A 14,063-nucleotide genomic window follows, 5' to 3' on the forward strand; every position below is an offset into this window, starting at 1 on the left:
TGTTGCAGTTCTATCACCAAGCCATTTATCTCCAAGTTATTCAGTTTACTTTCTTTATACAGGTTAAGGAGCGTATAGCAGAAAGTCTAAGGTAAACTGGAATCTGCTGGGTTTATCTTCTCCGAAGTTCTCAGGCCCAAGGAGTCCCATGGGAGGCCATGAGTGTTTAGTGTTCCTCTGGAAGCTATATATCCACAGGTTTACAATGTTAGTAAAACTCCCCTGGCTGAGCAAGATCACTGTACTGTGAGCAGTACTTGAGGTCTATGTGCTCCACAGTTTGCTTTTTGTCTAGACAAGGTGAAAACTTGCCCTTTTGTAGACTCTTTATGAGTCATCTGCATGGGTGCTCAGCACCAGAGCTCACAGCTTTGTGAGCAGCCTAAACACACCTGTGTGCACCGATGGCACTGCAGCGTACAGTCGGTTCCTTTGAGTCGTGCAGCTAACTTTTGAGAAACAGTTGTTGTTGATCACTTCCTATGGAACGAGGAAAGTAACTTTCAAAACTCCTTCATCCAGTTTCCTCCTTGTTCTGGTTTATCTGCTTCTTTCTACTTACTTTACTCCTCAGATGTGTTTTTTCAGCTTTTTGCAACTGATACGAGCTAATTCTGCTCTTTTGGCAGCTTGCTGGAGTTAACCTCATGCTTCTGTCCCGCATTGAACTGCAGTGCTGTCCTGGGCGGGGGGGGATGGTCAGAGTTAGCAGTGTACATTGTTACTGTTTTGTCAGCATCCTTCTGAATTGAGGAAAAAATGAAGACAGAAGGGCCGCACAGTTTATCAAGGATAGGACAACTGTTTGCCACTGAGGTTGTTACAGACAAGTCTTTTTTTTATTTAAAAAAAAAAAAAAGCAAAAGTATGTGCAGAAAGATTTCCCAACTCATTACATTGTCTTTTTCCTAATGATCAATATTGGCATTCTTTAAGCGTTTGTTCTTATTTGAATTTGGAATTCAGCCCAGAGATTTGTGTGGCATATTGCTGCAGTCATCTTTTAACTGGTGCTGGAAACCTTTAAGTTTTCTCCTGAGTAAGGTTTACTTTTAGGTCGATGTAGAAATACTCGATGCAGCAGTTACAACTGGCATACTTAAGCTTAAGTAAACTTTGTGTCTTTGGAAGTGAGATTTCACAAGCGATGTTATTTAGCAATAACTCCTTGTACTTAAAACTTTGATTCTCCTGTGAAAGTGCTGTATGTTTGGGGTGGTGGAACGCAGTTGCCCTGCAAAGACAAGGGTGCTGCAGCACTGTTTGCCCAGAATTGAAGCCAAATGCATATTCCTGTTAGGTATAAATACACATTGTATGAACACATGTAACTGGCCATGCAACAGCAGAGAGACCGCAGCACTCGGAGGATTGTAAACAGTCCGTGCAGCATGCTTCTTTTCCCTCTGGCTGATCAGAGTGAAAACCCATTGTCTCGCTCCAATTTATAGGAGGGAGATGAGGTTCTTTTAATATCAGTATACCCGGTGTGAGATTAAGAAACAACGGTTCATATGTTGTTCCATCCAGTTTATTACCAAACCTAATCAGGGAGATGGGGAAGGGAAGGAGGGCGATAGAAAAGATGGGAAAGAAGCAGGAGTTGCGTAAAGCGGGGAGAGTCACCAGCAGGATCCAGCAGCGGTCCCGTTGCACGGTGTGTGAAGGTCCCGGGCAGACGCAGCAGAAGACGGGGAGCAGCAGCGTGGTCGGCCTTGGGCAGCAGGCAGGTAGACGAGGAAGGCGAGGAGCCAATTCTTGAAGCAGCAACAGCGATCAGGCAGCAGGCTCAGCAGAGCTCGACAGTATGCAGGAATCACCTCAATCTTCCGGAATCCCTCTTCTTCAGGAGTAATCTGCTGCCAGAAATCCTCCGTTCTTCATGAGGAATCTGTTGTCAGAAACCTCCGTTCTTCACGAGGAGTCAGTATTGTCAGAAAACCCATCCTCATGGTTTTCAGTTCCTCTTTTATCCTCCTTGTTCTACTGCCTGACAAGGATGGGCCTCGAGCAAGAGTCATTGAGTACCCTCTAAGATGGCCCATCATCCTGAGATAGGTCCACACAAAGGAGCACTTCACAGCTATTTAGCTACAGTTCATCTCGCTCTCCTCGCCCCTGGCCTTGTCCATCTGCATCCCCCAGACAAAGGATCTCACAACCTTTGCCCAGGACTTGCCTGCACTTGTTCATCTGTGTCCTTCAGACAAAGGATTTCACAATCCTTGCTCGGGACTTGAACAAGTCCATCTGTGTCCCCAGCAAGCTTTGAGACACAGACGTTAACAGAGTAATATCTTTCACCCATTTTTGAGAAAAGGGGTGAGGCCACATGTGACACAGATCCTTGCAGCATTTGTTCTTGTACACTACGTACATCTATAGCTTCTCCCAGGTCTCCCAAGCAGCTGGATGTGAACCCCAAAGGTGCCCAGCCTTGGCCCAGCTGCTGGTACTCAGACCCCTCTGCACATATGTGGGTGCACCATGCCACTGGCCCCAGACAAGCCAGGGACTGACCCTGAATTGACCTGCTCTCCCAGTTGACACACACCCAGGGTTCTGGTAGCAGGCCCAGATCTCTGGTCTCCAGCAGCTGTCCCCCAGCACAGCAGTTGGTGTAAACACCCTGGTGTCTATTATCTGGTCCACAGTTGTGGCTGCTGCAGTACCTTGTTTCAAAACTCTTCTCCTGCTTGCCAACTATGCAGAATGGTAGTTGGTGCTGGCGTGTGCTGAGGTACGCACCCATGTGCAGTGTGGGTGTGCTCCAGGCTCCACTTGCTGCCATTGAAGCTGCATGGGCCTTAATGATAGATGTCCCCTTCTGTCACTGTCAGCACTTGTATACGTATGCATGAAGAGTATGCACTGAACACCTGGAGTCCTTTTTTGGGTCCTCAAGTACGAGAAATACCAAGAGGTAGTTCATTGGAGGACCACCAAGGTGATGGGCCTGGAGCACCTCTGCTGTGAGGAGAGATTGAGAGCTGGGCCTGCTCAGCCAGGAGGAGACTCAGGGGTATCTTATCAACATATATAAATATCTGGATGGACAGTGCAGTAAAAACAAAGCAAGGATCTTCCATTGGTGTCCCATGCCGGGACAAGAGGCCCGTGAAACATAGGAGGCTCCCCTTGAACACCAGTCAGTACTTATGTGCTGTGTGGGTACCTGAGCACTGGCAGAGAGGTTGTGGTCTCTCCTTGGAGATCAGCCACCATGGTTGTTGGCACCCTGCTCTGGATATCCCTGCTTGAGCAGGGGTTGGGCTGGATCCCTCTTGGACTCTTCACTCTGGGGACTAGAGCTAAATGAGAAGGTAGGACAGGCTGTGGTTATTGGCATCCCATGCGCCCCATGCTGCTCTCAGCCAGTGACCACTGTCCTGTCATTGTCTTGATCAAATGCTAACTGAAATAGCTCATAGTGAAGTTGGTGTGGAGAAGCAGAAGAATCTTATTTGTTTTCTTCCTTTCTTCGTGTGAAACGTAGTTTGGCGTACTCTTAGTGAACCTCTATGTTGTAAACAGGATGAGCCCCTTTTCAGGGTCATCACAGCATCAACGTGGCAATCATCCTTGCTGGGGTAGGAGTGTGAAGGTCAATGGCAAAAAAAAGGCTTCTAAGCTTTGAGAGCGTTGTTCTTATTTTTCGGTGGGTGGACAGAGCTCATAATGGAAGTACTTGGCAAGGTGTATGAGACTTTTCATACACATAAGCGTGGAAGAGGTTACTGTGTCAAATTGGTTGTTTTGGCTCCCTTTGCTTTTCTGTGGATGAGGGAAGCCCTTTGGGAAATCTGAGTTGCAGTGCAGTCATAAATGGAGCAGAGATAGGAGAAAAAAATCTAAATAGGTTTTAATTTTAGGATATACAGTGTTTTATAAGCTAGACTGTTTCTCAGAACCAATTTTGAAATTGAAAATGTGGGTTGTTTGTTGGTTGTTTTTTTTTTTTTTTCAAATAGTGTGTTTTTGTAAAAGGCTTTGCTGGAATGTTGTTTTTTCTACTGCAGATATTAACCTTACGTTATCCACAAGAAGTTGATGGACAGAGGAGAGCTTTAACTGTGAAAGCTACTCATTTTCTGAATTTTTTTATTGGGCTCAGTGTCTACCTGCCATTGGTCACCCCACTATCAAGACAGAGGGTTAAAGAATTAACTTGTGCAAATGAGGTAGAGTTTCTTTCTCAGATGAATAAATATGACTCCAATAAACGTATTCTTATTTCCTTCTTTTCATAGAGATTTTCCTCTGGCAAAATGGAATGTTTCCATGGACACTGTTTAAGATCAATAAGAAAAAACATCACTGTGCATTCAGATTCCAGCTTTGAGACAAGTATGGAAATATTGAGTGAAAATGTGAATAGGAGACCCTTTGGAAGGTACTGTATTTATATACACTTAATCTGTGTTCAGCGTACAGTGAAAAACAAGAGGGCAAGCACACCTAGTGAGTCTTGTAATGATAAGTCTACAGGTAAGAATCTGTAGAGCTCTCTGGGTATGTTAATATCACTATCAGTACTTTGAGGCAGAAGGAAAGTCTTCTGCTTGTCCAAAAACCATGCATCCTTTCCCAGCTTTTTGGAGGTCTCTCTTCCACTTTGGTTCATGAGATATAGTTCATATTTTGAGATTTCAAGATGAGCACGTGTAGTGGAAATGCTAAGTCACAGCCTGAACCAGTGATTGAGCTCCTGGTGGGAAGGCAGGGCCAACCCAGGGGGACTCAGCTGTGTGCAGTGTAGCTGAGTGACCAGAAGGGGTGGAACCAGGATCCAGCCCTTCCCAGACCTCATTGAAGGGTTGGCACTCACTGGAGATCCCTTTGTACCTGAGGCTTTCCAGAGGTAGGCAGCTTTATTTCCTTCATGTTTGTGTCCACAGTTGCTGCGTTGGGGCTTGTTCTCATTTGCTGTAGCCAAAGAATTTGCCATCCTGATATTATTGCTGTACTTTCTATCCCATTATAGCATTACAGCACGTTAGGAAGTGTATGTTTGTATAGAACTATGAGCCTATGTTACATGACAGATTTGGGGTCTGAATCCTGCATGTAGATTAAAGGCTTTTATTTGTGTACTGATTATAAAGGTGGTGAAGTTCCCAATTCTTAATGGGGCTGATACAGTAACTTTTTTCTCCCTACTTTATTCTCTCTTAATGTAGGCAATTGACAAAGACAAAATCTGACCTGAAAAAAGAAGAATATAAGGAAGGTAAGCAGTTGTAATTCACTAGGATTCTTATTTGAATTGTTCACTTTGTCTATTTCACTTGGCCCCAGAACTTTTGAAACTCATCAGTCAAAATTAATATGTTTCAAAGACAATGAATTTCCTATGGGCTTTATGTAAATAGGAAGATATTCTTCCTGGGCTTTCAAGGAATTAATAGAATGCAGCACCAATTCCAGCTAGTTCTTAAGCATTGAGGAATCTGATCCTTACCTCGGGTTTCTCTTTTGCATGGGGTTTCTGTAGTCTGCAGGACACAAAATAATGGACAATTGTTCTGGCAAATAGGTGGGACTACTACACTATTACAATATATCTAATTTAAAGAGCAGTTTGGTCAGGAGATGCACAAAGCCACTGATGGTTGGAAGGTTTCACTGACGTTCATGGGTTTGACTTAGAACCAAACTGCAGAGCTGAAGGAAGCAGCACTTGGTGCAGAGAGATCACTTTCTGACACCTGGCAAAATCCGCTAGATCTGTGCAGTGTCCTACCAGCTATTGGCTAAAGCAGAGCAAGTGCCTGAAATGGAGCATTTCACATGCTGTTGTTCATGTGCTGATTGTAGAAGCATGTTATTTAGCAGGTCCACACTTGTCAATGCTAACTATGAAACTAAGATCAAGGCGTAGCTGTCATCATACTAAGACTGTGGTGTAGCTGTTACCTTCCCAGTGTCCTCTGGTCAATATTTCAATGGCAGTGCAAGTAACAAACTTGTGAAAAAGGATGTACTATGTTAAATGCTAGGCAGGCTTTCAAAGAAAGCAGGAGCTGGAGTTTTCCAGCATTTGGATGTGTATCTTGAAGTAGTTCTTATTTATATTATTACATAACAGTTCTTAAGCTCTTGTGTCATGATGTAGAAAGCAAAAATGATCCATGCTTACACAGGGTCATGAAACGCATCCTAAGAAAAGGCTTGCCTTTTTTTTTTTTTTAACAATTTTTTTTAATGCTGTTAGATACTTAGATACATTTTAGATGGATGGAGCAAAACACTTTGGAGAAGTATTTGTAGTTTTCTCTACTGGACGTTTCAGTAATAAAGTTTTTGTACAGGTCATCCTTTTAAGTAGACTTTGTGTTCCAAACAAGCACTAAGCAGAGTGCTGTGCTCATGACAAAAACTTCTAAATCTGTATTTAAAGAAAAAAATCCACTTCAGGTTTTCTGTTTGCTTGCTTTTACATTTTAGAAGAACAATGATGAAAGAAGGGGAATTGCATCTTTACTGTCTCAAAATATTTCACGTATTTACTGTATTTCAGTCACAAGGACACTGAAAATGAGAGCTGATGTAAAAGCTGTCAAACAAATCCATGAAGAAAATGGGGATTTGGAGGTCCGACGAAGCCGTTACGCTGCTACAAATCAGTCTATTCTCTTTGATGCACTTATAACAAAGTAAGTGTTCTTTCCTTGCTGACCTGCTAAATGAGCCTTATTAGCAGGCTTTATGCCATGACACAGTACTGCCTATGGACTTTGTCTTTCTCTTGACAACAGAGAGAGGTATGGGATGAGGAATCTTCATGCACTTAGTGCCTTTTGCATGTGGGTTCCGTGCCTTTCTGTGTTGTCTTCTGACCAAAAATGGTAGCTTTACATTGCAATTTTCCTTAGATTTAACATACTGTTTTCAATAGTTTTCTTAGTATCAGATGTCTTCATTTCTAGCAAACTTTTACACTTAACTCTCAGGTAAGATACTAAGAGAAGTTTGATACAGCCAAAGTGAAATAATGTAGCAACTCTGCATTTTTAGCTGTGGCTTTTCTCTGGTTCTGGAGCTCAAGTTGGTACTGTTATCTAAAAGATTCGCACAATGTGACAGCAGCAGGGATTATTTTTCCTGCACATATAATTATGGCAAAACAAGAAACAGAGATTATAGTTACAGGAGGAATAAGCAGCTTGTGTCAGTTAAGCCAAGATGACTGGTAGTTTTTAACAGAACTCAAGCTGCTCTGCGTGGTTGTAATGCTATCAGAATTTCTTTATAATGGTCCTGCTATGATCTTCAGAATTCTTACTTTCCTCCTGCATTCATATACATGTTTTAAATTGTGCTCAGCAAGAGGGAAAATCTGCAAACAGTGCATGTTGGCACATCCTCAAATACTTGTGCTTCAATCTGTGTAAAATAAATAAAAAGAAACATTTGATACTATTTTTTTTCTTAATATTTAAGAACTCAGCTTGGTGTCCGTGACTTCTGCCTTGTGCATGCCATATTAAAATGTTGTACTGAAGCTGTGTTCCATTTTAGTTTTTTTGGGTACTTGCCTATCTCCATTCTTACATGTCAACTTTTCGTCTTAGTACTGCAGAAGCAGTGTTGCAAAAGATGGATGACATGGAGAAGATGCGTAGACGCCATAAAAAGGGCTTGGAAGACTTTGGGGTGTTCAGCAATGCTGAAGTAAATACTCACTTATTTTATCATTTTTGCATAAGTTGAATATTTTGCATAGGCAAGTAATTTAGTAGTAAATTTAATTTAGCTGCAATAAGTTCCTTCCAAAGAATTAATTACTGGTTAAGGACGATACATTTTCTGCAATGCAATATTGTGCATTTTAGCTCTCTAATCAGAACTTTTGGTATGGTACTACAGACATCCTTTAAGAGTGGAAGAAATACCTTCTGCAGAAGATGTACTTTAACAGCTTAGTGTTACCTCACGTCTTATAACACAGTTTCTGAACTGGCTTACGGTTTTGGAATGGAGTTAAAAATCCATTTGAAACAAGATCCAGTCAAACAAATACTTGTTTCAGGGCTTGAGTTTTTACTCCAAGTCTTATTAAAAGTTCTGGTTGAGAACTGAACTCACAAAGATTACCTGATGCTTTCCATCCCATTTGTGTAACTTAGCTGTTTTTGCTTCGTTCCTTAATCTTCTTTCTCATCGTGTTCAAGAACACTTATAGTTGGCAAATTTAACAAAAGGCAATGGATGGTTTCTGTGTTTCTTCTCAGGATCTTGATGCCCTTTAAATTCAACACTGTCAAAGTTGTATGCCGCATTTACTCTTAGTTTTTCTCTATTAGATTACAAATGTCCGCTGTGCGTTTGAACTATAGGCACATAGGCTATTAAGATGTTTAAAATCTGCCTTTGGATTTTTGTTTAGCTCTGAATTCCTTTGTATTTCCCTCAAGTTACAGAGTGGTAGAGGTTAGAAAGGACCCCCGGAGGTCAGAGTTCCAATCCCCCTCCTCAAGGTGCAGGTTGCCTAGGAGCACAGAACGTCAACGCAGGTGTCCGCAGTACCTGGTGTAACATCTCTCACCTGCCTCTGAGCTATTTTGGTGTTGGTTGTGGTGGTTTTGGTTTTATTTCTTAGTATTGCTAGAAGTTGTTTCTTTTTCCTTGATTCTGCCACGCTGTTGGGTTATTGGCTAATACACGCAGTTGTGTATCCAGGTAAGTGTTTAACCTCCTCAAGTGCGCCCTGGCATAGTACAGAAATTTTTGTTACAAACTGTAGATGTCATAATCATGATCCTGTTCACTCTCCCTGTGTGTTAATGTATTTTTGTGTGTATATTGTCCTCTGATAATTTTACTGTGTAGGCAGCAGACATGCGTTCTTCTGCACTTTTGTGACTGATGTTTCTTGTTGCTTTTCATTAGGAAAACCTTGAAATGTATTCCTGTGAAAAGAAGGAAATTGGAGGAGGTGATGTACCTGACAATCAACAAGAGCTTGAAGGTTAGTTCTGTTTTCAATTTTTCTTTACTATGTCCTAGCCAAAAGCCTCCTTTTCATGGTTTTGAGCAGCATGGAAAGAAATTTTGGGAAGTAAAGTAGGCTGCCAGAGGCGTATGAGAATCTCCTCGCAAGTGCGAAGATCAGCTGGGCAGAACTTGGTGTTACCTGTTTTTGTACTTTAGCAGGTAGTCTATGGAAGCTGCTCTGGGGCCTGTAATAAGGAGCTTACTCAGTGTGAAATGAGATGAGTGAGGTTAAGTCACAAAAGACCACGTTAACTTGAAGTTTTTAAGAGGAAAATGGTGACGAAGGCAGTAAGTTAGATGGTCCTTGTGGGAACTTTCTAAATGAAAAAGAGTGGAGACAGAACCCGAGAAAAGCTTTGCCACTAACTACCAGAAGCTCAGAGAAGATCAGGGATGTGCAGTGGCAGGGAGGAAACCAAGGGAAGGATTTGAGATGAATGATGACTGGGCCTGGGCACAGCTGGAACTTGGGAGCTAGATTGTTTATTCTTACCACTGTAGATTATTAAAACTTTTTGTCAGGAAACACTTGATGGTAATAACAAGTAACAACTTTCTGAACTAGCTGTTTTCATGGGAGCAGCATTTTAGCTAAGCAAGGTGACAGACTTTTGTTATTAAACAGTATGATGACAAGTCACCTAACAGTTTCTGAGAGGACTGAACAATGTCTATATTGTATGCTTGTTTTGGATTAGGAATTTCTGAAATGTGTTGCATGAATTTGTCTTAAGATTTTCCAGGTCTGCTGTATCATGTAGGTGATGGTAACAGTAAAAGCTACAGGCACCTGTGTAGCGCATGCTGGTTTTAGGACTGTTTGCAACTATACCTAACAATTTAATGTAACATTGTGGTGCAGTAGCATCATCAGAAGAAATTGAGGGTAAAGAAGATGGTGGTGCTGAAGATAATCAAAAGCGTTATGAGCTCCGACAGAGGAAAACTGTTGTGCCCTACCAAGCTCCTTTGGAAAGTAGGTTATGTGCATGGTTTCTTTGAAGAGTTTATTTCTTGCACAGAAGTGAAATAGATATCTAGTTACCCGTCATTGCGTTTAATACTGTGCCTTCATTCTGCAAGTAAATTCTGGTCTTGTCAGATGCATGTGTCCTGTGCACATTATATTTCTATGCTAAGGCTCACTTGCTGATCTTTTTTCATTTGCTCTGCTATATTGCATTTGCAGCACTATTGCTGACTGCTACAGTGAGGCTCCAGAATTTCTTCTGCTTTGTACTCCTGGTGCTTCTTTTGATATGTAATGTAGAGTTTATATGACCAGTTTTCCTTCAATGTACTATTCTTTCTATCTGAGAACTTTCTGATTTTTAAGTTAGGGGAATAAAGAAGAGAATTAAAAATCAAGGGTGACCCATCTGTCCTTGAAATAATAGTAATCGTCCTTAGAGTTGGATGGGACCTTTAAAGGTCATCTTGTCCAGCTCCCCTGCAATGAACAGGGAGATGCACAGCTAGATCAAGTTGCCTAAGTCCTAATCCAGCCTCGCCTTGAGAGGCTCCAGGGATGTGGCACCAACCACTGGTGTGCTCTGGGCAACCTTATTTCGTTGCCTCACCGCCCTCACTGTAATGAAACAGGCTTGATGGTCTTGCTTCTATGGCTTTCAAGTCTCCTTAAAGGCAGGTATGTGTTCGCATTTCTACTGTGCACTGATGAAAAACAAGACCAAAACACTTGAAATTTCCTCTGGAATTAGAAATGGATGAAACGTGACACTTTCTGAATCTTTTCCTATTTTACTCTCTCAGATATGTTACCTCTCTTTTTTTTTTTTTAACTTTGTCTTCAACAGGACCGAGACAACACAAGATACTCCTTCCCAGCCCACGGAAACGGCCTAACAGGTTGGTGCACAGCCAGTGATAACTGACATTTCTTTGTAGTGTTTTCAGTCCTGTTACTTCATCAGCTTTAAAGGGCTTTCAGTTTGTTGGCGGTTACAGGGTAACCTTATGATTATCGCCGTGGTAATCTAAGCCTATAAAGGAAAGCAATCTTTGGATAGGAGGAGGTGGGTATTTCCTGGATTTTTAAAAATACAGTATTTGTGGGTCACTGATTTGATGGTTATGGAGGCCATGCCTGAGGCTGTGTCACTGAAATTCTTTTGTTCTGAAACTGAACCCAGAATCTCCCTCTGAAATCTTTCGTCTTGAAATTTTTTTGTTGAGGATCATTAAGGTGAAATTATGAAGTTGAAGGATAAGTTCATTAGACTTAGAAGGGAAGGCTTTATGAAAGAGTTTGTAGAGTTTTTAACCACTCAACTACTGGTTTCTTATTGAAATCACTTAATGTTTCTGTACAAAGCTTACCTTCAACAAGAAAAATTCCTCGTGAAGTGATAAATTGCCATAGTAATGATGAAGGCTTCTTAGGTTCTGTAAGCAGTTAAAGCACTGAGGATGCTGTTGATGGGCACATTAGGAATGTTTTGTTCAGCATTCCTGAAAATAGATGGTCAGGGAAGGTTTTTTTGAAGCCTAACTTACATCAGTGAAAAGGGGTCATGTTTCACAGAGAGGATAATCAGAGCTAAATGTGTAAGTGTGCCAGGTTGATTGGACAAAATGAGCAGTTTGTTCATGAATTTTCTTTGTAAAATAAAAACATTTTAGAGGAAAAAAAATTAATTTTGCTGTTCTGAAGAAAATAATGTAACATGCTTTTGAAATCAGATTGTTAAAAAGCACACTGAACTGGAAAGTTAAGGGATCTTGGAGAGTGAGTTTTGAGATAGAGTAGACAGCAAGTAGTGTCAAATATTGAGAGAATTCTATTTGTTTTTTAACCTTTTGTTTAAATGCTTGCAGACCGAGACGTGCAGCCCACAGTGATGATTCCTCATCGTCTTCCTTATCATCCCCTTCCTTGTCATCCTCATCTGATGAGGAGGAGAGCGTTGAGAGGCGTCGGAGGCACAGCTGTGACAGGATCAAAAGAAGGTGACTGTATTTAGAGAACATGGGAGGGATGAATCTATTTGAGCAAACAGCATCTCCCTAACTGTGGAGTTATCCTCTTAGTCTTGGATAGTTACTAAGTGGCGATTGTATTTAATCACACCTGTTGATTGTAACCAAACATTTTAAACCAGAGTTTTTAGAAATTAATTACTTATAAGCAGTTTGATTGTGAAGAGAGAATGGGGGGAGGAACACTTATTTTTTTTCTAAGTAAAATCCTACTTCTGCAATTCTCAGTAGCTTGTCCAGAGAGAAAGCCACCATATCTAACAATTTGAGAAACCTAGGAAGTGACAAAGGTTTCATTTCTTATACAACCATCTTAATAAATGCACACACACACAAAGAAGTCTTCAGCCAGATGTCCTTCAGACTGGTATGCTTTCTGATATGCAAACTACTTGGGAATGACCACTGGTGGGAGGCCTTTCATAATGCTAATTTACACTGAAATGTGTCCCTTTGGAGTGTATTTTTTTTTTTTTAATGTAGGATCAAAACCCCTTTGAAAGCAGTTAGTGTATTTTGGGGGTTTTTTCGTCACAAAAGTGAAGATGTGTTCATTGTTCCTATATGTGGAGTTGCTGGTTCTAAAGTTGTAGTCAGGTTTGTGCCATCTTGGCTGGCACGGATGCTCACACATGCTTAAAAAAAAAAAAAAAACCCACAGTCTCAGATGAATGTCTGGAGTGACCATTTTCTGTTCATTTTCTGTTCTTTACTCATGGATGTTAACATGTGTGTGACCTCAAATGAATATCAGCTCTTTAAGAAGTTTATGTTAATTAATAAAATCTTCTGTGTTCACTTGTCATAAAAGCAAATATTCTAGCTACGTCTGAAATAAGGCAGCTTTTTCTTTGTCCTTAATTGAAATCAGGTGTCTTCCAGTAAACCTTGAGGAGAATGAGCTGAAGGGAGTTCGTAAGGATCGAGTGAAAATTGGGAAAAGCCTGGCTGATGTTGATCCCATGCAAATCGATAGTTCGGTGAGTGGTTTAATTTGCTGCGTCAGTGTTTGTGAAGGCTTTCAGTAATGGGCCACCTGCAGCTATGCTTGATGGGTTTCTGTCAGGCAACTTCAGCAACAGCCCAGAACATTTCCTTGTTGCTGATGCATAACTTCTGGTGACACCTTCATCCAAATTGCTAACTTTGTTAACAAGGTGTGTTCTGTTGAATTGATCTTCAGGTGCGATTTGATGCCGTGGGTGGTCTTTCTGACCACATTGCAGCTTTAAAAGAAATGATCCTTTTTCCACTGCTTTATCCAGAGGTGTTTGAGAGATTCAAAATTCAGCCTCCAAGGTAACTGATAGAAACTATTCATTGTAAGTTCACTGTTTTCAGGAGAATATTCAACCGAGTTATCAATGTTTCCTTGCTTCTTGGCAACAGTGAGGGGTTGTTTCAGTAGTAGTAAAAAATAATTTCTTTAAAATGGATGGAGTCCAGAGCGTGCATACATATAGCTTCCAAACATAAGCAGTGCCTTGTCGTGCATAAAAATTTCTTGTCTGCAGGTTGGAAATTCTGTGAAAGGAGAATGTATTTCCAAAGTGTCTTAGTGTTATAAAGTTGGGTTGGGGTGTTTTTTGTTTTGAGTTTTATGTACAAGTTGGCTTGATCAGTTTGTAAGGAGGAGGAGATGGTCTAATGGAAGTCATTTGTGATTTGGTTCTTGGAAGTCTGCTTCTCTTTCTCACCTTTCATGAAGTCCTCAGGTATCATCACTTGTAATGCTTGTTACAACAAGAATGTTGTGGTGTTTGTTGTGCTTGGGATAAAGTAAGAAGCTGTCCGTTTCTTACGTAGCTAATCTTGTCAATTATGAAATTGGGTTATTAGATTTATTGATTATCCTTATATTCTTAGTAATCAAAACTCAGTCCTGGTATATGGAAACATAAGTTCAGATTATTTCCTGTCAGAAACTTTGGAAGTATTATTTAGAAGAAGAATAATGGAAAAAAAACCTTCCAGAGCCTTACTTCTTTATTCACTGAAATTCTTATTCAAACAGCAGCATATTTAGTGCTTTCTTAGCTGATGGTTATGTTTATCTGTAAATGCAG

At 40.9% G+C, this 14,063-nt stretch overlaps 1 protein-coding gene across 4 annotated transcripts in view; it reads left to right on the forward strand.

Annotated features, from left to right (window-relative positions):
• Nucleotides 1–14,063, forward strand: part of ATAD2 (ATPase family AAA domain containing 2) — a 34,544-nt gene that overhangs the window by 1,771 nt on the left and 18,710 nt on the right. For 3 of the 4 annotated variants that reach the window (XM_048939337.1, XM_048939340.1, XM_048939339.1), the window contains exons 2-11: nucleotides 4,251–4,393; nucleotides 5,181–5,230; nucleotides 6,521–6,656; nucleotides 7,575–7,674; nucleotides 8,893–8,971; nucleotides 9,860–9,973; nucleotides 10,815–10,866; nucleotides 11,836–11,967; nucleotides 12,869–12,977; nucleotides 13,181–13,296. In XM_048939337.1, the coding sequence (XP_048795294.1) occupies nucleotides 4,251–4,393; nucleotides 5,181–5,230; nucleotides 6,521–6,656; nucleotides 7,575–7,674; nucleotides 8,893–8,971; nucleotides 9,860–9,973; nucleotides 10,815–10,866; nucleotides 11,836–11,967; nucleotides 12,869–12,977; nucleotides 13,181–13,296 (1,031 nt within the window). The remainder of the gene's footprint in view (nucleotides 1–4,250; nucleotides 4,394–5,180; nucleotides 5,231–6,520; nucleotides 6,657–7,574; nucleotides 7,675–8,892; nucleotides 8,972–9,859; nucleotides 9,974–10,814; nucleotides 10,867–11,835; nucleotides 11,968–12,868; nucleotides 12,978–13,180; nucleotides 13,297–14,063) is intronic. The other variant, XM_048939338.1, reaches the window with a different exon arrangement.

Source organism: Lagopus muta, chromosome 3, assembly GCF_023343835.1.
Source record: "Lagopus muta isolate bLagMut1 chromosome 3, bLagMut1 primary, whole genome shotgun sequence".
NCBI classification, from domain to species: Eukaryota; Metazoa; Chordata; class Aves; order Galliformes; family Phasianidae; genus Lagopus; species Lagopus muta.